At 42.8% G+C, this 23547-nt stretch overlaps 2 protein-coding genes across 8 annotated transcripts in view; one reads left to right on the top strand and one right to left on the bottom strand.

The window, feature by feature from the left end:
- Positions 1-9293, top strand: part of LOC127005120 (macrophage mannose receptor 1-like) — a 39161-nt gene extending 29868 nt beyond the window's left edge. For 2 of the 5 annotated variants that reach the window (XM_050873702.1, XM_050873700.1), the window contains exon 7: positions 8683-8732. In XM_050873702.1, coding sequence (XP_050729659.1) covers positions 8683-8710 — 28 coding nt within the window. In that variant the 3' untranslated portion in view covers positions 8711-8732. Of the gene's footprint in view, positions 1-110; positions 458-555; positions 650-1318; positions 1448-2508; positions 2730-4708; positions 4803-8218; positions 8345-8682 lie in introns of those variants that run through there. The other 3 variants (XM_050873706.1, XM_050873703.1, XM_050873698.1) reach the window with 3 other exon arrangements.
- Positions 9294-9430: 137 nt separating this feature from the next.
- Positions 9431-23547, bottom strand: LOC127005119 (trichohyalin-like). Of its 3 annotated transcripts, none has more exons than XM_050873688.1 (10): positions 23325-23547; positions 21519-21728; positions 20649-20771; positions 19925-20176; positions 19062-19182; positions 18325-18494; positions 16199-16485; positions 15385-15586; positions 14429-14653; positions 9431-11859 (listed from the first exon to the last, which is right to left on the bottom strand). In XM_050873688.1, exons 2-10 carry the CDS (start codon positions 21726-21728, stop codon positions 11761-11763), a joined length of 1689 nt encoding a protein of 562 aa, XP_050729645.1. In that variant the 5' UTR covers positions 23325-23547; the 3' UTR covers positions 9431-11760. The 3 variants fall into 3 exon arrangements, with proteins under 3 accessions (XP_050729645.1, XP_050729647.1, XP_050729646.1); XM_050873690.1 differs by lacking the exon at positions 23325-23547 and adding an exon at positions 23152-23239; XM_050873689.1 differs by lacking the exon at positions 23325-23547 and adding an exon at positions 22979-23073.

Below are 23547 nucleotides of genomic sequence, written 5' to 3'. Positions count from 1 at the left end.
CACTCTCCCAGCTTGACCTTTAGACGACTATAACCTTTACATATCTGCCCAGTAAAGTCACACTCTTCCAACATCCGACCTTCTGGTAACCACATCCTTGATGTGATAACTTCCGGTAATGCCGCTTGACTTCATCCTAAAGACCATCACTATATTCATACATACGTATGTTGTGGAACTGGGAGGCAGCACACTGTATGAAAAAGATCACCTAGACACCCCAACGGAGCCATGGTAATGTTCTCTTTTCTGCTGGTGGTTGCTCTGGCGGCCATGTCCATCTCCGCACCATTCCCTGCCGTCCTCGAGTGTTCCGAGGGCTGGACGTTGATCGATCGGACTTGTTTCCTGTTGACTGATGCCTCTGGGACTTGGGATGCGGGCCAATCCTTCTGCAATCAACGGGGCGCCTCCCTGGCCACCATCTCAAGCCAAACACAGCAGGACGCCATAACTAGTGAGTAGGAAGCGTCATCGATAGGCCCATAATGCGATAGGCGCCATTTCTCCGCCTCCTCTGACTAATCTAACTTCAACTGTGCTCCTCGCCTCCAGCCATGCTGAGCCAGAGTGTGTGGATCGGCCTCAATGACCTGAAGGAGGACCATAGTTACGGCTGGGCCGACGGTTCGGAATACAACTACGCCAGGTGACAACGATCACACAGGCACACCAACGGCCCTCTTCCCGGTCTCCTTTTTTGTGATTTTTTTTTTAGTGTGTGTGCATTCTTGTGGATCCTCTATTGTTAACAGCTTGCCATATCACAGATTATTTAACTATTTTCAGTTCAGTTTTATGGATATAAGTATAAATGTCACTGAATATAGTACTTCCATTTGAAACTGGCCGGTGGGGTGTTGGCCGCTGCGGGGTCAGCCCCGCCCCGCACCTTGCCACACCCTCAACACCTCTCGCTTCCTCTCATATGTCAGCTATTTACTACCTTTACATGAATTTAATTAAATAATTGGATAATCAAATAAGGTCATACAATGTTGAGACTGTTTCGTTTTTAGGAAAATAACAAAGATTTTGTATAAATAACACGGCACTTGACACCGTTGTATTTCAACGTTGTCAAGTGTCTTGGTATTTATACAAAATCTTTATTATCCTAAAAATGAAACAATTTTAACACTATATGACCTTATCTGATTATCCAACTATTTAATTAAACTAATTTAAAGGTAGTAAATAGCTGACATATGAGAGGAAGCGAGAGGTGTTCAGGGTGTGGCAAGGTGCGGGCGGGCTGACTCAGCACCGGCCAGTTTCAAATGGAAGTACTGTAGTTCATAAGAATTCACTTCCACAGCTGGGATGACGATCAACCCAACAACTCTGGAGACGTTCTGTGGGTATTTGGCAACAGGGAGGACTGCGTAGAGATGCGCCAGAAGGTTGACTATATGTGGCACGACGAACACTGTTACGAGGCCAGGCAGTGAGTATAATGAGATGAGATGAAACTGGGATTTAGTGCCGGATTCGCGCGTTGCGTTGCCCTGGGTCATATAATCCCCTCTTCCTTTTTTCTTTTTTTACGTCTCGGCCTATTGCGCCGGCAGGCTTTCCTGGTGGGACCTAATGGTCGGCCCAGCCAAGTCAGCAGGCAAGTGTTTATAGTGGCGTCACCTTGTTTGGCTCATGCTGCCTCCCGGAGCTCATCTTTGAGCCTCTCTTTAGAGGGGTATTTTAGAGTCCGCGTTGCTAGGTGGTCTTCAGGGCAGCGATTTAAGCGGATCCTTTTCTGGGTCCTGAGTGTCTGTGACCTGAGCTGTTCCGTTTAGCGCCTAAACCCCAAAGCCGATCACAATGCCGCAGTGAAACCGAGTGCTCTGGCGTGATGTTGGTCAGGAGGTGGGTTGAGTTGGGTTCCTGTCGGGCGGTCAATTTGATAACTATTTTCACTACCTCTCATATTTTGCTTTAATTATCAACGTACCCTGATGTGTCAGAGGGCTCTAAACCCTTAGTATGAGTGGTTGGTTCCTATTGAAAACTAGATGTGTGCTCAAAATCGCAAATAATCGGTTAAAAGTGGTGTGTTGGTGAGCGAGGAGAGGGGGAATTTCAACAACCAGCCAGTGCAAAGCGCAGTTCATTGTATATAGGTCACATAGTGGTTGTTCACGCACACAGATGCATACAAACACGTGGACAACTATCCTTACCGTATAGCAAGGTTGTTGGGGCTATACATAGCTCCGTGCACGTCCATGTTTGTTTAAAATAAAGGGCAGATTTTGACGTTACATTTTCCAGCACTGCCGAAACCTAGTTTTGGGTTTAACCCGAACCTGGATTTGGGTTTTGAGTCTGAATGGAAGAGGCTAGATATCTAATCTGATCACAGTAGCAGGACCAGTACGGGCAGCAGAACATTGGCTGAACTGATGTTCTGAATCACTTCAGTGTACTGCTCCTCTTTGTTGTAGTTGCTATTACTTTGTTAGTCATTTTTATTATGGGTTATTACTCGCAACAATGATATCTCTTCATCAGGTTCCTGTGTAGTATGGCACCTGAGAAAATCACGACTACCACCACCGTCACTACCAAACCCGCCCCCGTGTGTGAGGAAGGATGGGAGATGTTTGAGGAAGCAATCTGCTACAAGGCGAGCAACGCCGTGGCTTCATGGCCCGAAGCACGCGACGCCTGTCTTACCCAAGGTGCCCAGCTGGCCGCCATCACCTCAGAGGGACAACAGAACTTCCTGGCTGGTGAGTCAGTGTAACTTTTTTCACATCTTTGCTTCATGACTCACACAAACGTATTTAGTTTTTTATCGTACGGTTACATTTCCACTCTCTTTTCCATCTATATACACGGAACGTGGTCTTAATTTTTATTTCTTCAGCAGGTTATTGACTGGGACACTGTTGAATTTTCCATCTTGGAACCTTCCTGACTAAAGCTTACCATAGCATATATCATTGTATGGTTGCATTTTCCACTCTGTCCTCAAGATACAGACTTATAATAATTTAACTTCCTGGCTGGGGAGTAGTTGCATTTTTAAACTCTTCACCCTCATAACACTCAAAAAACATAAATATTTCTTCATAGTCTTTAAAACAGCGACTCTTTCCTCCAATAACAAATAAGGGAAAGATAGATCGATGAGATTACTTCCACAAGCTAAAAAGAGATACTGAAGTAGCCATGTTATACACTTCTTAGGATATGCTTAAGATACACAGCTTAAAAAGATACAAATGTAGGACATATTTCACTGTATATTAAAACTTTACCTCTTCCAGCTGGTGAGCTACTAACTTTCGATGCATCTTTAGATTTCGGGGGGAATTCTCTAAAACTATTAATCGCCCACAAAAAGTGTAGTCCCACCATATATTACTCAACCTTTTAATTATATATATTTTTTTTTCTATAAATTACAAAAAAAATGTAATAGTGCACCTTGGATATAAAAATCTACATAGGGAAATTGACATATTCTACGCATGTTAAAAAATTAATAAATAAAGCTAGAAAACATTTCATTCACATTTTTTTATTGGTTAGCAATAATATTTACACTCATTCTGCATCCCTGCACTTGCAATATTGCTTATACTTGAGCTAGCTGAAAAATTCTTCAAAACATGCTCCGAGGTAAAATGTTTGTTTGTCCACACATTGGCCAGTTATATAGCCTTCGCCTCCGCTTACACTTACCTCTGCCTTCCTTTGAACACTGTGAAGCAGGGAGGCCGCAGTGATCACAATGTGGTGATTTCCGCTTTAGCCTATTAGCTTTCGGGAAAATGGCACTTATCAACCTTAGTTCTGTTGGGTCGTTAGTCCTGCGATCTCTGTTTTCCAGAATCCTTCGAGAATACCATGCCACTAACCCAACTGACAATTGTTCTATTGATTTCCTTGAACTTCATTCCTTTGAGGGGTTTTGTATGTTGTAACAAGTGCAGCCATTCACTACTGATACTTGAATGCAAAAATGCCAGTCTGTGACACGATTTTTTGGCTGGGATCTCACAGTTGATCCGGTATACTACGGTGCGGCACACTATCTCCCTCCTGAGACTTACTACAAGCAAAGTTCCCGACCTGTAAATGACCAGAGCATATTGTAACGCCATAAAAAAACGCAAAATTACCGTACACGTACAGGGTGAGTACATCATAGACTTTCTTAAAACAAATAAGTGGCTTATTACACTCAATTGGCAGCTTATTATATTCGGTTTGCCGTCTATATTGCTTATGATTTATATCATATTGGAGATGTAGGAATGGTATAAGATGCAAAAATTATTAAAAAAAAAAACAAAGTATTGAAAAAGCTTGAAACAACTCACCTGTTCCTGCCGCGTGTTGCGGGTGGCCGGTTGGCTATAGTCTGGCCCTCCACAGATGGCAGTAAGGATTCTCTCTTGACTCCTTGAATGGCAGTGAACACTCGGCGGCGTGGCTTTCAAGGCCAAACAAGTATGCCCAAACTGGGCAGCTAAGGAGTTTTATTTTACGGCCGTGGAATATACTCACACGTAGCACTCCAGAGCGGGTCTGTCCGCATCTCGCAGCTAATGATTTAGGAAAAGAGGATTACTATCCGATATATATGTGAGCTAACTGACGAGAGAAAAATGTGATGCCAACGGATTGAGTTTTCAATATCTCAAAAGGAAATAAAACTTCCATAAAACCTAACTCGATCTCCTTCTATCGTCTCTCTTAGCGCGACTGATCGACAACACCTGGATCGGCCTGACTGACGAGGTGGAGGAGGGAACCTTCACCTGGCAGGACGGCACGGAGCCCGAATACACCAAGTGAGTAAAAGGGTATTATTTAGGCTGAAATCACCCTCAACTGACAATTCATACGGGTCTCTTAGTGTGGATGTCATTCTGAATAATTCAACCCCCATATATAGATATATATATAGATATATATATATATATATATATATATATATATATATATATATATATATATATATATATATATATATATATATATATATATATATATATATATATATATAGATATGTTTGTGTGTGTGTGTGTGTGTGTGTGTGAGAGAGAGAGAGAGAGAGAGAGATATATATATAGATATATAAATATATTTATATATATATATAGATTTATATATATATATATATATATATATATATAGATATATATATATATATACATATATATATATATATATATCGGAAATTGATAGTAATGCAAATAGGGATATACACCGTATCCGTTTATCGCAATCTAGCAGCGAACAAGAGGTCAGGTTATGTTTGGTTATGATAGATTTAGTAATAGCTAGGTCAGCTCAGGTTATTTATGTTAGCATAAATATCTGTTTGTTTGTTTGTTTTCTCGATGAATACGTGTGACACGCAGTCACACGATGCTCGCTATTGGGGGATTCTGGAGCTGCCCTGTGTAGGCCACCCGGCTTCTTGCAGTTTCCCTATGTTCTTATGTTCTTATGCTACACCGTTGTGTTGTCACGAGAAGGCAGGCGGCTGAACTCAGGGAGCCGAGTCCGCCTTCCTCATAATCCTGTGAGGGCTTACACTTACCTCTTCTAATTTCTGCCTACTTTGAGGACGAATCTTTTATTTCAGGTGAGTTTTTGGATAATACTGACGAAAGTGTAGCCACCTCTGGCAAAGTTAGTACTTACAACATGTATTTTTTTTTTTTTTGGTCCCTGAATGCAGTGCAGTAACAAGTGACTTCCGGAAAAGAGAAAGAAAATTGAAATAATAATGTAAATATGTTAATGGAACTAAAGTATGACGTAGCACTCCCATATGCGGCGGCGGCCGCGGCGCTGGTGGTCGCGTCGGCGGTCCAGCCGGTGTTGCGAGAAATACCTCCTCGCAGAAATAAGTCGCATATGTGTGTGTGTGGGGGGGGGTGCATTTGAGGTTAGGTTATGTAAAGTTCGGTTATAGTAGTTTAAATATGCTCCCCCACCCAAATAATCCGATTTCCCACTCGTCCCCCATGTTGAACCTCTCTGCGAGCTATTTTGCGGTGGCGGCGGCCGATCCACAGAAGGCATTGAAAAGTCAATTATTTAGTGATTTTCGGAGAAAAATACTATCTCCTTGATAAAACGGCATCATATTTTGTCCACAAATAAGCAGTCAGCATCTCGAAATTAGTAGGCAACACTTTCGTCAATATTCCCCGAGTTTTTTTTTATTTCTTTGCTATTAATATGCTTTATTTGATTCGTGGAAATCACTATTATTTGAAAGGGGAATGGGGGGAGTTAAAGGAACTATTTATAGTAATTTTCACGTACAATTAAACCCCCAGCCAGACTCAAACTCTGGTAAATTTTCGGCTTAGGCCATTCTCCTACGCCGATGACGACACTATTGTCTTTTGGTAGTTTTTAATGTTTCAAATTAAAAATAAATATGACAATATTTTTATTTTTATTGCAAATCACTCGTCTTTTTGCTGCCCCCCCCCCTTCCGAAACAGGTGGCCCTCTGCCAAAATACGATAAACAGAAATATATCCCTAACTTCGTGACGATCAATTTACGAAATATATATAGCGGGAACAAGGGATTCAGAATGACAAGATCTACACGACGAAACAGGTAACAACTGCCTAGCTTTAATATAAAGGGGTTGCACGTGACGTCATCAGCAGCGATCAGCTGGTCACTGTCAGCTGCCCAGCAAAGGCCCGCCATTTTGGGAGGCACATATTTACAGCAAGAGAGCGCATCTTTTTCCCGCCTCAATCTTGAAAATGGTTCATAGTTGTTGTGCAGTTGGTTACACTAACAAGGGAGGGAAGAGCAGTTTGTCGTTTTATCGGTTTCCAGAAAATCAGGAACAGCGGCAAAAATGGATAGCAGCTGTAAAGAGAGATGGATTAGGGGGGTGTTAGTGGCCCAACAATCACTGTGTTGGTGTGTGTGTTAGCTGCCCTTCCATTACTGTGTTGGTGTGTGTTAGTGGCCCATCAATCACTGTGTTGGTGTGTGTGTTAGCTGCCCTTCTATTACTGTGTTGGTGTGTGTGTTAGTGGCCCATCTTTTATTGTGTTGGTGTGTGTTTTAGTGGCCCATCTTTTATTGTGTTGGTGTGTGTGTTAGTGGCCCATCTATTACTGTGTTGGTGTGTGATAGTGGCCCATCTATTACTGTGTGGGTGTGGGTGTTAGTGGCCCATCTATTACTATGTGGGTGCGGGTGTTAGTGCCCCATCTATTACTGTGGGTGTGGGTGTTGATTAAGATTCAACAAAGTGCACAGCCCCATCCATCACACTTACACTCTCCACAATTCAGATTTAGAATCAGTTCACACACACAAGTACCTTGGTATCCATCTCTCAACTAACTTGAAATTCAACACACACATAGACCATATCAGTGCCACAGCCAACAGAACACTGGGGTTCCTGAGGAGGAATTTACATAACTGCACACCTGACATTAAACACAGCTTATGACACACTTGTGAGACCAACACTGGAATACTGCTCCACGGTGTGGGATCCTCACACACAGAAACATTGATAGGTTAGAACAAATCAACACCAAGGCGGCAAGGTTCATGACAAACAATTACACTCGAACGCCTGGAATCACAACACGGATCAAACAACAAATAAACATGGAACCTCTTCACATACGCATACAAGCACACAGACTTACACTTATATACAAGATCACAAACACTCACATTGACATTGACCCACATACATACTTACACAACGCAAACAGTCAACGTATTCGTAACACACACATCCATAAATACCAAACATATCACAGTAACACTGACGCATACAAGCACTCGTATATACTTTCCACGCACCATACGTGACTGGAACAGCCTCCCTCTACAGATTTTAGACTTCGGTAAAATAGACTCATTAAGAAAAACAATACACACTCACTTGTCACCACAACGCATCAACACTAACAATTACACTTGATTCACTTCCCTCCCCTGCACACTCGGCTCCTCCGTCCCCACAAAAGCCAACACAAATATGCGTGTTATACACCTATACAGGTGCCTTGCGCATTATTCATCCAGATCCAGATCCAGAAAAGCGAAGCGGTGTGACGTCAGTGCAACCCCTCTATAATATTATAAGATGACCTCGATCAAAATACCAAGCTTGCGCTATGTTCTTTTCAAACTTTCAAAGTATTAACCGATTTCACGGATAATCGTGCTTTTTTTACCTTCACCTCCCTGCAGCTGGAAGAAAGGTGAGCCCAACAACTCTTACGCCTACCTGACTTTCGGTGTGGGGGAGGACTGCGTCGAAGTGAGGCCTGGGGACGGCGACACGTGGAACGACCTGCTGTGCACCGCAAGGCGCCAGTGAGTCTTCAGTGGTTTGTTTGGGTACTTTTCTAACGGGGTAACATATATAGAAAGTTTCACGTGCTTTGTGATATTATTTGTCTTATGGACTTACTTTTGTCATCCTGTCTTCTTAATGCGTATGCTATCTGTCTGATTTATGAACTCTGTAACTATATAATTTATATGTGGTTCTTTTATTGATAGGTTTAAACCAAGAAATTCATGGGTCTAACTTTAATGTTCTGTCTTTTGAATGAATACAAAGTATATAGACTATTTGGTTTGCTTTGCTCTAGACTAACAGCAACTCTCATCGTTTCGTTTGAAGTCCTTCACACGCCTTCGATCAACAGGTTCGTGTGCCAAAAGCCCCCCCAGTAAGACCCGGCTGTGTCCTTCCCTTGGAGGAATAATACAACACTGTATTATTCCTCCAAGGTCCTTCCCATGAGCCTGCCAGCCTGCCAGTCGCACTGGAGCCACACCACCAATCATGTATGATTGTAATGGGGCTATAAAAATAGTCACCAGCAGCCTTTATTTGGGTAGATCTTAAGAATAGCGGCTCCTCTAGCGGTGCGCATTTAGGGCACGGTGTGGTGGACATTTCTAGCACGTGCGACGGGGTTTTGACGAGCGGACAGGCGTGTTTAAGTCACAAGGGGTGTATTTTTCCACGCTGGCCTCACGATTTCTTCTAAGTCGATGGGCGATGAGACTGCGAGCTCCGGGGTGAAGAAAGGGAAGAGCCCGCGCGGAAAAATACACCCTTGTGACATAAACACGCCTGTCCGCTCGTCAAGACCCCGTCGTACGTGCTAGAAATGTTGTACATAACTACCACCACATCGTGCCCTAAATGCGCACCCGCTAGGAGCCGCTATTCTTAATATTTACCTTTATATGATTACTTCTCTGAAATCTATTTTATTGATTAATCAACACTAATGGATTGCTCAGGTTTTCATTGTGATACTGTCAATGATTACTACCATATATTACTGCAGGTAAGCTGTACCAAGTACTTTCATTTGTAGCCTATGTTCAGTTAACTGTTGCTAACAATAAAGGGATTTTTTTATTTTTTTATTTATTTATTTATTTATTTATTTTTTTTTTTTTTGGTGGTGTTGAGTTGCTGGTGGAAAGGATCTCCCTTAGCAACCCATGCTATATATAGCTGGTACAATTTGGTAACTATTCAATCCTTATGTCTGTGTTACCAAAGCAAAGATAGCATCGCTGTGTTCCTCGATAGTTCTGTTGTAGTGTGGCGACTAGGCCTGATAAGGGAGCCTCCCATAAGCGGCCATAACCCACTTGACGAGCGGGGTACCTCTTTGGCCGACTCGGCAAGGAGTGGCTCTCCCGTCACGCTGGTCGCGGGTTCAATCCCAGGCAGCTGGCGAATACCCTCTCCTTGTCTTGATTAATTTCTCGTGTGTTTCGATACACGCAGAGGACGTGTGGGGATTACTGAGTAGTAGAAAAGTAGAAAATCAAATCTCGAGGCATGACACTGTTGCTGGTATTGAAGTGGATCACATGAATAAAATACATTTCAAAGTGGTTTGTTAATCCTTCCTCCTAAAAGGGTATGAAGATAATGTAGTTGCACAAGAATGTTTTAGTCAAAAGTTCTACAAAGTGCATTTTGGAAATCATTATTACAGCCTTCCTAAAGCAGGAACACCTTCAGATCATTATTTTTATTTACTAACGACAACTTGAAACCTATTTGTAATTAATGTCATAACACTGATCACAATATTTGTTTTCACTCAAGTATCACTCAAGTGCTCAACCATTTCACAACCTAAATATCAAAGTACAAAAATTACATTCTTTAATAAAATGATGAATTATAATGCATGTATTCAGTGTGAGTTTCTGAAATCCTTGTAAGGCACCAACAGTCTTCAACTATGACAAAAAGTGAGCAAGTGGTCACTGTCACACACACACACACACACACACACACACACACACATCTCACCAAGGTGCTGCAACAGCCTTGGAGCAAACCATTAAACTTATTCAGAACACAGTGTGCTACAAATAACTTCAGACAACCTCTCAGGCTTCTATGTACCACTCCATCATAACCCACTTGGCGAGCGGGGTACCTCTTTGGCCGACTCAGTAAGGAGTGGCTCTCCCGTCACGCTGGTCGCGGGTTCAATCCCAGGCAGCCTGCAAATACCCTCTCCTTGCCTTGATTAATTCTCATGTGTTTCGATACACGCAGAGGACGTGTGGGGGCCGAGAGAATAGTAGAAAATAGGAAATCAAAATCTCGGGGCATTTCACTGGTGGCATTGGGGTGGGCATCCTCTCCTGCAATTCTGTTGAGTTTCCCCGAAGGGGTAACAGGTAGGATGGCCCATGCTCTCCGAGGATAATAGAAAATGGAAGAGTTGAAGGTATGTCTCTATGGGGACTTTGTGGAATAGTGGACCGATAGTGGTCACTGTCTAAGATCTCAACACACAGAAATTAATCTACATAGAGGGGAAGGGGGAAAGTCATGTACTGCGGCGACTATGCCTGATATGGGAGCCTCCCATAACCCACTTGGTGAGCGGGGTACCTCTTTGGCCGACTCGGTAAGGAGTGGCTCTCCCGTCACGCTGGTCGCGGGTTCAATCCCAGGCAGCCAGCGAATACCCTCTCCTTGTCTTGATTAATGTTTCGTGTGTTTCGATACACGCAGAGGACATGTGGGGCCGAGAGAATAGTAGAAAATAGGAAATCAAAATCTCGGGGCATTTCAATATCTCCTTCCCTTCACCTTACTGTCTACCTTCATCTGGCCACAGTGCCATTTGACCTCTAATGCCTTGTTTTCTTCTCCCATTAACTCACTCACTCCTGTTTCCATGAGTACCCTCATACATAACTACTAAACTTGCAGCAATATAAATCAACATAAAAGTACAGGTACAGACACTATTTTCACATAAACTGTATACGTAAATGACTAGAATTTCACTTAAAACAATCCTCTGGTATAGACTGGAATAATTAAACTCTATAAAAAGTAAAATTTCACTGGTTTTGTAGTTTGATTGATTCATTGATAGAAATAATAATTGCACTTAGAGCTGCCAACGACAGTTCCCCATTTTGTACTCAAACCAACATCTCAAATGACTGAAGACTCCGCAGAGATTTTTCTAGCCAAGTGATGACAATGAATCAATCAAATAAATAAATTTAACATAACTGAATAAATAGATAAGTAAATATATATTAGTTGAGTAAACCACTTGCAGGCAAACAGAATCAGAACAAAACCACCCATACAGTGGCAAACTTTCATACTTGCACCACGAACACACTCAGCTTCCTTCTTCACCGCTAAGATGTCTACTGGAAGTGGTGGTGGTGGAGGCAGTACTGGTAGGGGTGGGGGTGGAGGGAGGCAGCCATCACAAAGAGTCAAGGTCAGAGAAGCAATGTCGCTGGTCCTCCTCCATCTCGTTAAGCTTCTGGTTCAGCGCCCCGACACAGGTGGTCAGCTCGGCAATCTATGGAGGCAGGTCATGTCAGGTTGTTAGGTAAGGTCGTCTCATGTCAAGAAGGGTAGTCTGGTTGGGTTCATTTAAGTTAGGTTAAGTCACATTACATCAGATTAAGTTAAGTCAAGTTAGGTCTGTTAAGTTTGCAAAGTTAGAAGCATTTAAGTTAGGCTATTTTGCAGTAAATCAGATTAGGATAAGTTGTTAGGTCAGGTTAGGGTAGCAGCAAAATGCATCACTTCAGCTTCTCAACTGAATACTAATAATGATTGGTCAAAATTGATGTAGAGTAAAATATGGTAAATCACCCTAAAGGTAATATAAAATAAAGTAAGACTGAGGTGAGGGGATAGGAAGAAAGAGATGATCATAAAAGAAAAACACACTTGTTCATGAAAAAATCTTGATTGGATATTGAATAATTACTGCTGCTTATCACCTATAACCAATTCTCTTCCCTACAGTAAAAGTAAAATTGTGGGCATATGCTAAAGCACTTATCTCTGTCCCCTCAGCCCTTGTGTTGTGGTGGGAAAGAAATCACTTCCCAAAGCTGTTGCCATAACTCACTAACTCTGTGGCAAATGATAACCAATACTATTTCCTATAGCTAACTTGGACTACCAGTAGGCAACAAACACAAAGAAAATGATTCAATAACTGCATGTCTTTGTTTTGGCAGGTTTTGTCCAAGTCCATAAGGGGTTACTGGTATGGAGTTGTGGCTTGGGGTTTAATACGGGATGCTCTTTTTGACGTCATGCAGCAGCACTGGGGTTCAATCTGCCTAATCCTGACTCTTCACTTCCACAGCTTGATGTTCTAACCCACCAGATGCCCCCCCCCCCCCCAGACCACCAAGCTTCCTCTTCTATAACTACATATAAAACTGACTAAAACTATGAAAAATGAATGACACTATTTGCTAACTATATCTCTGACACCCTGCTCCCTCATGGGAACTTCCCTCCAGGGGGTGGCCATGGCAGACGTGTCTCCATCTCTCCTGTTCAGGCACTCCCTCTCACCACACTCAATCCTGGTACTTCTGACTCTCTCGCTCCAATACTCGATCACCCTATTGATCCACTTCACAGGTGGTCTTCCCCTGACACCCCCTCCCTCAATCCCTCCCTCATACATGCTCTTCACAAATTCATTCTCCCCCATTCTCATCATGTGTCCAAACCATCTCAGTGCACCACTCCACCACACCAAAATCCACTCGTTTCACTGTCACACCCATACCAAACCTCTCATTCACACTTTCATTACTTTCTCCACCTCATCCTGAGATACCACATGCACCTCTTATATAATACATTTTTGCTGCTCATATTCTTGATTGCTGTGCTGCATTCCATGTCCACGCCTCAGATGCATACGACAAAGTTGGCAGAATAATACTGTTCCTTATTCCCCTCTTTACCTACATGCTCACACTTCTTCCTTTCATAACTCTCCAATACACCTACCACCTGTCTGTCTTTCACAGCTCTTTCCCCCACTTCACCTTCCATACTTCCATGCTTACATAAAACTGCCCCTAAATATTTAAACTCAGTCACCTCCTCCATTCTCTCCTCTCCCAGTCTTATCCCACACTGCGGTGTACTCTCTGCTCTAACTCTGTACGGCTTTGCAAAATCAGTGATCTGCTCTCTCACTCTCTCAAATACCATAACCTTATTCTTTCCAGCATTCACTCTAAGCTTTCTCCTCTTACACACCCTGTCAAACTCATCCATTATCCTCTGCAGGGTCCCCTCATTCTCTGCCAACAACACTATCATCTGCAAACAGGCCCGCCACCAATGACTCCTCCATACCTCTCACTTTCAGCCTTGGTCCAAGCTCCCCGACTCTGGCTTTCATTACTCTCATACAACCGTCCATGTAAACATTAAAAAGCCAAAGTGACATCACACACCCCTGTCTCACACCCTCACCAACACCAAAACTTTCACTCTACTCACCATTCACATGTACAGAGGCACTTGCATCCTTGAAGAAGGATCTGATGCCCTCCAGCAAACTCCTTCCCACACCATATATCCTTAGAACATCCCACAACCCCTTCATGTCATCCTTGTCATATGCCTTCTCTAGGTCCATGAAAGCAACAAACAGCTTCCTATCCTTCTCTAGGTATTTTTCAGCTAACATTTTCAGTGCAAATATTTGATCTACACAACCCCTCCCTTTCCTAAAAGACCCTTGTTCATCGCCTACACTTTTTTCAGTTATATTCTTCATCCTCTCATTCAAAACCCTTCCATACACTTTCCCTGCCACACTGAGTAGACTTTTTCCCCAGTAACTATTAGTCACTTCTGCTTCCTTTCCCTTTGTACAGCGGCACAACAATAGCCTTTCTCCAGTCCTCTGACACCTCACCCTGTTCCCATGCTCGGTTACATATTCATAACATCCATTCCACAACTACACCTCCCCCATACTTCAGCATTACTGCAATTGCCATGTGCTCCAGGGGCCTTTCCTACTATCAACTTCTTCATTGCCCCCTCTATCTACGTATTTGCTATTAATTTATGGTACTTCATAAACACTCTCTCACCTCAGGAAGTGATGAGTGGAATTCACTGAGGCCACGAAGGAAGGCTGAGAACTCGTTATGCTTCCTTGTGAGTGCCTGAAACTGTGCCTGGAGGTGGGCGTGTCTGTTGGCCGGCACGTTGTCCTGCAGGGCTGCCCGTTGAGCCTCAAGTTGCTCCACCTGCAGGGCTCCCAGTTCCAGCTTGTGTCGTAGCTTCTTGATCAACTTGGAGTAGGTTCGTAATTTCTGTGTGGGGGGCAGCTTTTTAAAACAGTAAAGGAGACAGAGTAGCCGGCTTTTTTTCATTATTGTTTCCCTCTTTTTTTGCCCTTGAACTGTTTTCTATACCGTAAAAAAAAAAAAGACCAAAGGCTACACAAAAATACTGTAAAAATGCTCACAATATGAAGCTCTGTAATGAAAATAGAGGATGCCAAAAGACTATCCTCTAATCTAGTTGCAGAGGTGTCTTGATACTATCCTCTGGCAGTAGTTCAAGTCAAAGGAAGGACAAAATACAGAGGAAGGAAGACTCACTCAAAGCTTACCAGGGAACAGGATGAAAGCATGAAGATAAATCTGAACTCTTGCATAAGTATAAGTGTAGGAATTAGCTTAATAAGGAAACTGTGTGGAGTAAGGAGTATCAAGACCCCTCCATCTGAAAGTGACCTCTCTTCTGGACTCTCGTACTAACTACTATTTTGCTTTGAGGATTAAGGTAAGGATTCACACACCTGGATAAAAATAAATAAATAAATAAATAAATGTAATAAAAAAATAAAAAAGCAGGGACAAGAAGGGTTAGGGCAAAACATTAACACCTGAGCACTTGGATATAAAAAAGGAAAATAAATAAATAAATAAATAAAACAATAAAATAACAAGCAGGTACAAGCGGGATCGAGGCAAGATGTTACCCCCCCCCCCCCCCCACACACACACACACACACACACCTGGATCACCGTAATCATACCTGCCGTAACTGAGAGCTGTCCTCCAGGTACTTGGCGCTCTTGTCGGCGAGGTAGTTCTCCAGGGTGGATATCCTCGCACGGAGTCGCTCGGCCTCCTCCTGGTGGGCTGTGCGGAGGTCAGCCACAACCCTCACCCTGTCCGTCTGCTCCCTCTGCACCTCCTCCCTGGCTGCCTCGTGTTGGGCCCGCACCTCACACAATCTAATGGAGTATGAGGTGAGTTGATAGCCGGGTTTGTAAAGACCTGTGGGTGGTTTAACAGTATGGTTTTATGGAGTTTAATTGGGTCTTCTCAGTCATTTATTTGAAGAGGTTTTGCTGCAAGGAGTTTGTGATTTTAAGTTCCTGCATCTCTTGACAAACAGTGATTTCTTTTGTATTCTTTGATCTAATCTGACCCCCTCCTTTAACAACTCTACCTGTTCTCTGTTTACAGGAGAAGCACTGTAGCGGTCTTTTGTTGTATCTTTTGTTTTTACCCTTAAGCTGCCTCCTTCAATGTAAAAAAATATAGAAAACATCAACGCTTTCTGTTGCTAAGTCAGTCAGTCAGTCATCCTATCTGTTTGCCTGCCTGTCTGCCCTCTTGTTTGCCTGTTTGTCGATATATCTCTGTCTGTCTGTCTATCTGTCTGTCTGCCTGTTTCTCAGTCACACTTACTCATCATTCAAATACTCATACCCAAATACTCATCCTTTACTATAAGACCCCATAATGGAAAATGAGGATGGTGAATGAAAATAATAGTAAAAAGTAGAAGAGGAAAAAGAAGAAAAAAAAGGAGAAAAGAGGTAGAAAAGAAGAAGACTGACTCATCATTCAGCCGCTTGAGAGTCTTGCGCAGCTCCCCGTTCTTGTCGCTCAGCTCCTGCACCTCCGCCTGGCTCCGGTGCAGCTCTTGCCTCAGGGTGGAAGCACTCGCCCTCTCCTGACGCAGCACCTTCTCCAGCTCCTCCAGACTGGCCACGCGCGCCCCTGCAATGGCCGCCTCCTTTTCCGCAGCCTGTAGCTTCTCCGTGGTCACCCGCAGCTCCTCTCTCAGCTCCCTGCCTCGCCCCTCCTGACGCTCCTCCATCTTACGTAACTTGTCCTCCAGTTTCTGCAAGGAAGGGAGACTGAGGTGTGTGTTCTCTATGCTTATGGGTCCTGAGGTGTGTGTTCTCTATGCTTATGGGTCCTGAGGTGTGTGTTCTCTATGCTTATGGGTCCTGAGGTGTGTGTTCTCTATGCTTATGGGTCCTGAGGTGTGTGTTCCCTATGCTTATGGGTCCTGAGGTGTGTGTTCCCTATGCTTATGGGTCCTGAGGTGTGTGTTCTCTATGCTTATGGGTCCTGAGGTGTGTGTTCTCTATGCTTATGGGTCCTGAGGTGTGTGTTCTCTATGCTTATGGGTCCTGAGGTGTGTGTTCTCATGAGTGGTTTTTCACATTCATGGTGTAGAAGGCTTGCTAAACTATCCCTTGACTCATCAAACTACCCATGGAAATACCCTGCAACCTCTAAGAAAGCCTTTTAAATGTGTGTGTGTAAGCCCTGAAGGTGAAGGAGAAAATGATCAATGAGAATGTTACCCTCTTATGTAGTATGTCCTTGCATGTCTGTAAGGAAGGGAAGACTGAGGTGTGTGTTTTCTATGCTTCTCAATCGTCCCTCAAATAGTACGAGCAGGAAATTTAAAAATCCGAAAAGATCTTCAATGACAATCCGTATAAAACCGAAACCGAACTATTGGAAACCGTACTATTTGAGGGATGACTGTAGTTGGGTTCTCACGAGTGTTTTCTACATTCACGGTGCAGAAGCCTCATCAAACTACCACTAGGCTCATCAAACTACCCAAGGAAATACCCCACAACCTCTACGAAAGCCTTATCAAATGTGTGTGTAAGCCCTGAAATGTTTGTGAATATGGGGACTAATTGAGAGGATGAAGAAGTTGATCAATGAGTGTCTTTGTGGAAAAATCTTAGGCAAGGAGGAAAAGAAAAGTGGTCAATAAGAATGTGATCCTCTTATGTACGTTGTCCTGGAGTGTCTGGGGAAAGAGACTAAGACGAGGAAGAAAGGAGGTGGTCATTATGTTAACCCAGTAGCAGCAACGGGCCAAATTTGTGGCTTTATCGTGTAGAAGTGACGGGCCAAATTTGTGGCTTTATCGTGTAGCAGCGACGGGCCAAATTTGTGGCTTTATCGTAGAAGTCCAAATTTGTGGCTTTATCGTGTAGAAGTGACGGCCAAATTTGTGGCTTTATCGTAGAAGTGACGGCCAAATTTGTGGCTTTATCGTAAGTGACGGGCCAAATTTGTGGCTTTATCGTAGAAGGGACGGGCCAAATTTGTGGCTTTATCGTGTAGAAGTGACGGGCCAAATTTGTGGCTTTATCGTGTAGAAGTGACGGGCCAAATTTGTGGCTTTATCGTGTAGAAGTGACGGGCCAAATTTGTGGCTTTATCGTGTAGAAGTGACGGGCCAAATTTGTGGCTTTATCGTGTAGAAGTGACGGGCCAAATTTGTGGCTTTATCGTGTAGCAGCGACGGGCCAAATTTGTGGCTTTATCGTGTAGCAGCGACGGGCCAAATTTGTGGCTTTATCGTGTAGCAGCGACGGGCCAAATTTGTGGCTTTATCGTGTAGCAGCGACGGGCCAAATTTGTGGCTTTATCGTGTAGCAGCGACGGGCCAAATTTGTGGCTTTATCGTGTAGCAGCGACAGGCCAAATTTGTGGCTTTATCGTGTAGCAGTGACGGGCCAAATTTGTGCCATGGTATAACCCCCCAAAATAGATGATGCATAAACTGATCACAAATGCTTTGATATATATTATGAGATGGTTTGTGTGAGTGATGATTTTTTCTCGTTTTTCTCACTTAGAGGGACCATTAAGAAACATGATCCCTGCTGCTACCGGGTTAAGATAGTGCACCCCACCACCTCACCTTCACCTCCTCCTGCAGCTCAGCGTTGTGGCGGGACAGCTGCTGCATACCGGAGAGCTGCGTCTGCCTCTCCTCTGCCATGCGCCTCTCGGCCTCCTTTTGCCTGGCAGCCGCTCCCTCCCTCACCCTCGCAACCACGGCCCTCTCCTCGTCCAGCAGCCCCATCACCTCTGTGCCATGAAGAGAGTAATCACCATTCAAGGAAGGTCATCACCAATCTGTCATCTATTACAAGAAATCCATCACCACCAATCTACTTTTTTTTAACAGTAAAGGAAACAGCTCAAGGGCAAAAAAATAATAAAGATAATAATAACAATAATGAAAAAAGCCTGCAAATCAAAAAGCCCGCAAGAGTCATCACCAATCTATTATCTATTTCAGGAAACTCATCACCAATCTATTATACAAGAAAGTCATCACCAATCTATTATCTATTTCAGGAACCTCATCACCAATCTATTATACAAGAAAGTCATCACCAACCTATTAATTATTACAAGAAACCCAGCACCAGCAGTCTATTACAGGCAAGCCATCACCACACATGAAGGTCGTAATGAAAACAAGGGTCCTTTTCCTAATCCATAACTTTCACCCATCTCACTCAATTTTTTTTAATTTATTTTTTACTCCCTTGCACCTCCTCCTCTAGAATCCTTTCCTCTGAAGTTAAGTCATCACCACTACAACCCAACTCATCTACTCATCACCACCACATCTCACCCCGCACTCACCATCGAGTCGCCTTGCAGCAGCAGCCTCCTCCTCGGCCTTCTCCTTCCTGAGCTGCGCCGCTTGAGCCTCGGCCAAGGTCAGCTGTACCTGGCAGTGCTGCTCCACCTCATTCACCCGACTCTTGAGAGGAAGAAAGAGAACACTTGCCATGGTGACTTGTAAACACACACTTGTCAATGTGTATTACATATAGAGTCGTATTGCAAGACATTTCGCCGCCAAAGGACACATGTTTGACAAGGCTTTCGTAGGAGTTGTGGGCATTTCCAGGAGTAGTTTTATGACCCTGTTGGTGGTGTGACCCTTCTTCTGTACCGTGAACCTCAAGAAACACTCATTAGAACCCGACTGACCCCCTCTTTGACCTTTAGAAATAACTGATGTGAGAAGCGAAAGTGTCTTATGATACCAACCATAGTCTCTCCTTGAACTGTCCCATTCAGAGGTCAATCTATTTATACCTGACACCCTGCCCTCCTCAAACCACTCCCCTCAGTCCTATGCTCATGCTTATTCTCATACTTAACTTACTCCTCACTCTTATTTATTGATCACATTTATTTATTCATCTTATTTAGTCACCCTTATTCATTCTCATCACTTGTCTTCACATACTCATTCATATCATCTGTCCAAACAGTGTCAGAATACCACCACACTTCATCTGCTCATTCTTATCATGTGTCCAAACTGACTCATAATACCACACTTTCTCTAGTCATTCTTATCACCTCTCCAAACCATCTCAGAATGCTACACTTCACCCATTCACCTGTTCTACTAACCATAAAACAAAAAAAATAGGTAAATAAACAGCTTGTCTCTCTCTAAACACACCCTTCATACCAGCACCCCATACTACCTTAATGAGCTGGTGCTGGTGTCTCTCGGAGCTGAGGGTGGCCGTCACCTCTCTCAAGGCCACCCTCTCCTTCTCCACCTCCTTCCGCAGTTCCTCTCCTTCCCGGCTCAGCTTCTCATTCTCGGCCATAAGCTTCTGTTCACTCGTCTGCCGGGAGAACTTTGCCTCCTCCAGCTCCTGCTCTGCCTGGGACTTCTCCCGCTGCAGTCTCTCCCGTGCCTGTGTGTTGGCGGCTAGGTCCTCCTCTAAGCCCTGGGTGTTAAGGGGGAGACTGTGATATTCTTTTATTCTACTAGAAAAGGAAGGAAGAGCTTATAATTATATCAGCCAATAAATCAATGTTTGCAGGCTTTTTCTTTCTTGTTTTATCAGATGCTCTTAAATAACAGAAATGTAAAATTAAAAAATATGAAGAATAAACTTGTAAAAAGTAAAATAAATAAATAGAATAATAAAAAAATAATGGAAAATCATTAAAATGTTAAATAAAATTAAATTATGGAAATACCAATAATGTAAAAATAATAAAAATCTATGATAAAAATAATAATCTAAAAAAAAATATATATATATATATATATATATATATATATATATATATATATATATATATATATATATATATATATATATATATATATATATATATATATATATGTAGAATAACAATGTAATAAAAATAAAATAAAACAGCAAAGCACATATAACCAATGGGAGGCCACACCTTGATCTTGTGCTGCAGGTGGAGGTTGGTCTGGTGCAGGCGCGACCCCCTGTCTGCCTCGGAGTCCTGGACGTGCAACAGCCGCTCCTCAAGGTCCTGCCGCTGCCTCTCCACCTCCCGCACCTTGACGGCAAAGAGGGGTTCAAGGGTTACTAAAAACAAATAAATAAAAAATAAATATATTTTGTCTGCTTGGTAGTAAATATCGTGTAAATGTTATGGGTTTGTGTCTGTTAATTCTGCGTGATTTGAAGCTTGATGCATAAATTTGTGTCTGGTTGGCAGTGAGTGATGTAAATGCTAGGGCTGGTGTCTTATATCCTTATGATTAAAGGGTTATATCAATTCTGTGTCTAGTATAAATGTTAGTTAGGGCTGGTGTCTTTTAATTCTTTGTAGTTGAAAAGTTAATTAATACATAAGTTCTGTCTGGTTGGCAATGTATTGTGTAAATGCTTAGGGTTATGTCTGTTAAGTTTGTGTGGTTTAGGGTTTAATGCATAAATTCTGTGTCCTGTTGGTAGTGTATACTTAAAATGTTAGGGGTTGTGTCTGTTAATTCTGTGTTGTTTGAAGGTTAATACATAAATTCTGTCTGGTTGGGTGCGTGGTGTAAATGCTAAGGCTGGTGTCAGTTAATTCTGTGTTTATCCAAAATCCTAATGGTATTGTTTATAATAGCCACCCATGATGACAAGGCTACAAGTGCTACCATGGCCAACACAGAGATTGTACAAGTAACAGGATCTATCAGGTGTTCTTTGTCTTATGGAGGTGTGACGAGCAAAAACAATGTAACAGGGTTCAAAACTGCATTACATAAATTACAAATAGATACAAATGAACAGATAAGAACACACACACACACACCTTACTCTCATACTTCAGCCTCAGCTCCTCCATCTCCCGGCCGTGTCGCTCCAGGGTGGCCGCCAGCTCTGTCTTGATGAGGGCGTTCTCGTAGCGGTAAGTGGCCAGGGAGCGGTGGAGGGAGTGGCCGCTCCCCATACTGGCCCCCACCACCAGGGAAGGGCCATCGCCGCCCAGCGCATGTTCGTCTAAACTCTCCGAGCTGCTCATCTGTGAGTTCAAAGTGGTTTAAGTTTTATTACTGTTAAATACAACAGCCATACAAAATGAACTAGATAATGGAGTTCATTTTCGAACAAACCCATCTGCATTAAAATAGTCACCTAGCGTCCTTAAGGATAGTAACCCATAGCCGGTAAAATAGTAACTTATCGTCAATAACCTATGGACACACCACTAAAATATTAGCCTATTGCCACTTAATTAGTTGTTCAAATTTCGAAAACATAGTTTTTGATAGAAATGGTAGTGGGTAATGGTTAGTGCAGTAAAACAATAATTGTCAACCACAAGAATAAGGTGGGTGTAGTTCTATAGCAATAAAGTCAAGTGGGGGGGGGGGGGGTTTCATAGTGCCTCTACAGAATCATCTAACTTGTCTGCCACTGTTATAAGAAGGCATCAAATGTTGAGAAAAAAAATCAGAAGTGACTGACAACCTAGCTACAGTTACAAAAGCATATTTACCTATCACACTCAATTTTCTTGCCAAGCCAATGATCCATGCAGAGGGCCACAACGTACACCTTTACAATTTCATCATACATTTACCCTCATATTCTTCCACTAGTGAAACCAAATTGTTGAGTCCGTTTGGGCGGAGGCTCCTGCGGGTCCATTTCTCCCCTCTGCTCTGCCACACAGTCCCAACACCTATCCCTTCCTCTCATATGTAAGGTAAAGGTAACATATGAAAGGAAAAAATAGGTGTTGGGACTGTGTGGCAGAGCAGAGGGGAGAAGTGGACCCACAGGAGCCTCCGCCCAAACGGACTCGACAATTTGGTTGGACAATAATTAAGAACACTAACTACCCTCTCATCTGCCCTTGTTCACTCGTCCATGTTTTTGCCAGTTATAGGCCCACCTCTTTTTTTTCCCTCCTTGTATGCCCTACAGGTAAATTTAGCTCACATACTACATATTCAAACACACTCACCTCTCCACAAACACCTGTAGGGGCTGCATATCACACTAATTATAAATGCTAACAATCGTAACTACCCTCTTCGTCTCCCTCTATCGTTACCTCATCCCTGTTCTTGCTAGTTTTACCTCTTCTTTTTCCTTTCTTATATGCTCCAGAGGTAAACTTAATTATAAATGCTAACAATCGTAACTACCCTCTTCTCCTCCCTCGTTATCTCATCCCTGTTCTTGCTAGTTTTACCTCTTTTATTCCTTCCTTATATGCTCCAGAGGTAAACTTAGCTCACATACTATATATTCAAGCACACTCACCTTTCCACAAACACCTGTAGGGGCCGCATATCACACTAATTATAAATGCTAACTACTCTCTTGCCCTCCCTTGTTAACTTATCCCTGTTCTTGATCGTTTCACATTTTTTTCTTTTCCTTATATGTCCAAGAGGTAGATTTAGCTCACATACTATATATTCAAGCACACTCACCTCTTAATTAACATCTGTAAAGGTTTAATTAAGAACGCTAACTACCCTTCATGCAAGCTGCCATCTCGTCCCCTCGTTAACCCCCCAATTCCTGTTATTTTCTTCCCTAGTTCTCCTTATATGCCTATCAAAGGTGTTTTCAGCTCACATACTATATATTTAATCATCCTCACCTCTCCATAAACACCATTAACAGCCTCATATCACTAATTTAGGACAGAGCAGGTAAGTAAACAAGGATGTCTCATCAATCACCTGTTTATTTTTTTTCTACGGGGTAACTAATTGGTTTAAGGGGGCGTCCTGTTATTTCTGTGTTTTTGGTATATTAAAAGAGTATTAAGTTCGTTTGGATTGATGTATTTAACCATTTATTTGCGTATTTTCTTATCAGGG

The sequence above is a fragment of the Eriocheir sinensis genome, chromosome 29 (genome assembly GCF_024679095.1).
Source record: "Eriocheir sinensis breed Jianghai 21 chromosome 29, ASM2467909v1, whole genome shotgun sequence".
Classification (NCBI taxonomy): domain Eukaryota; kingdom Metazoa; phylum Arthropoda; class Malacostraca; order Decapoda; family Varunidae; genus Eriocheir; species Eriocheir sinensis.
The sequence above is the reverse complement of the archived record's forward strand: the minus strand, read 5'-3'. Positions and strand labels throughout refer to the sequence as shown.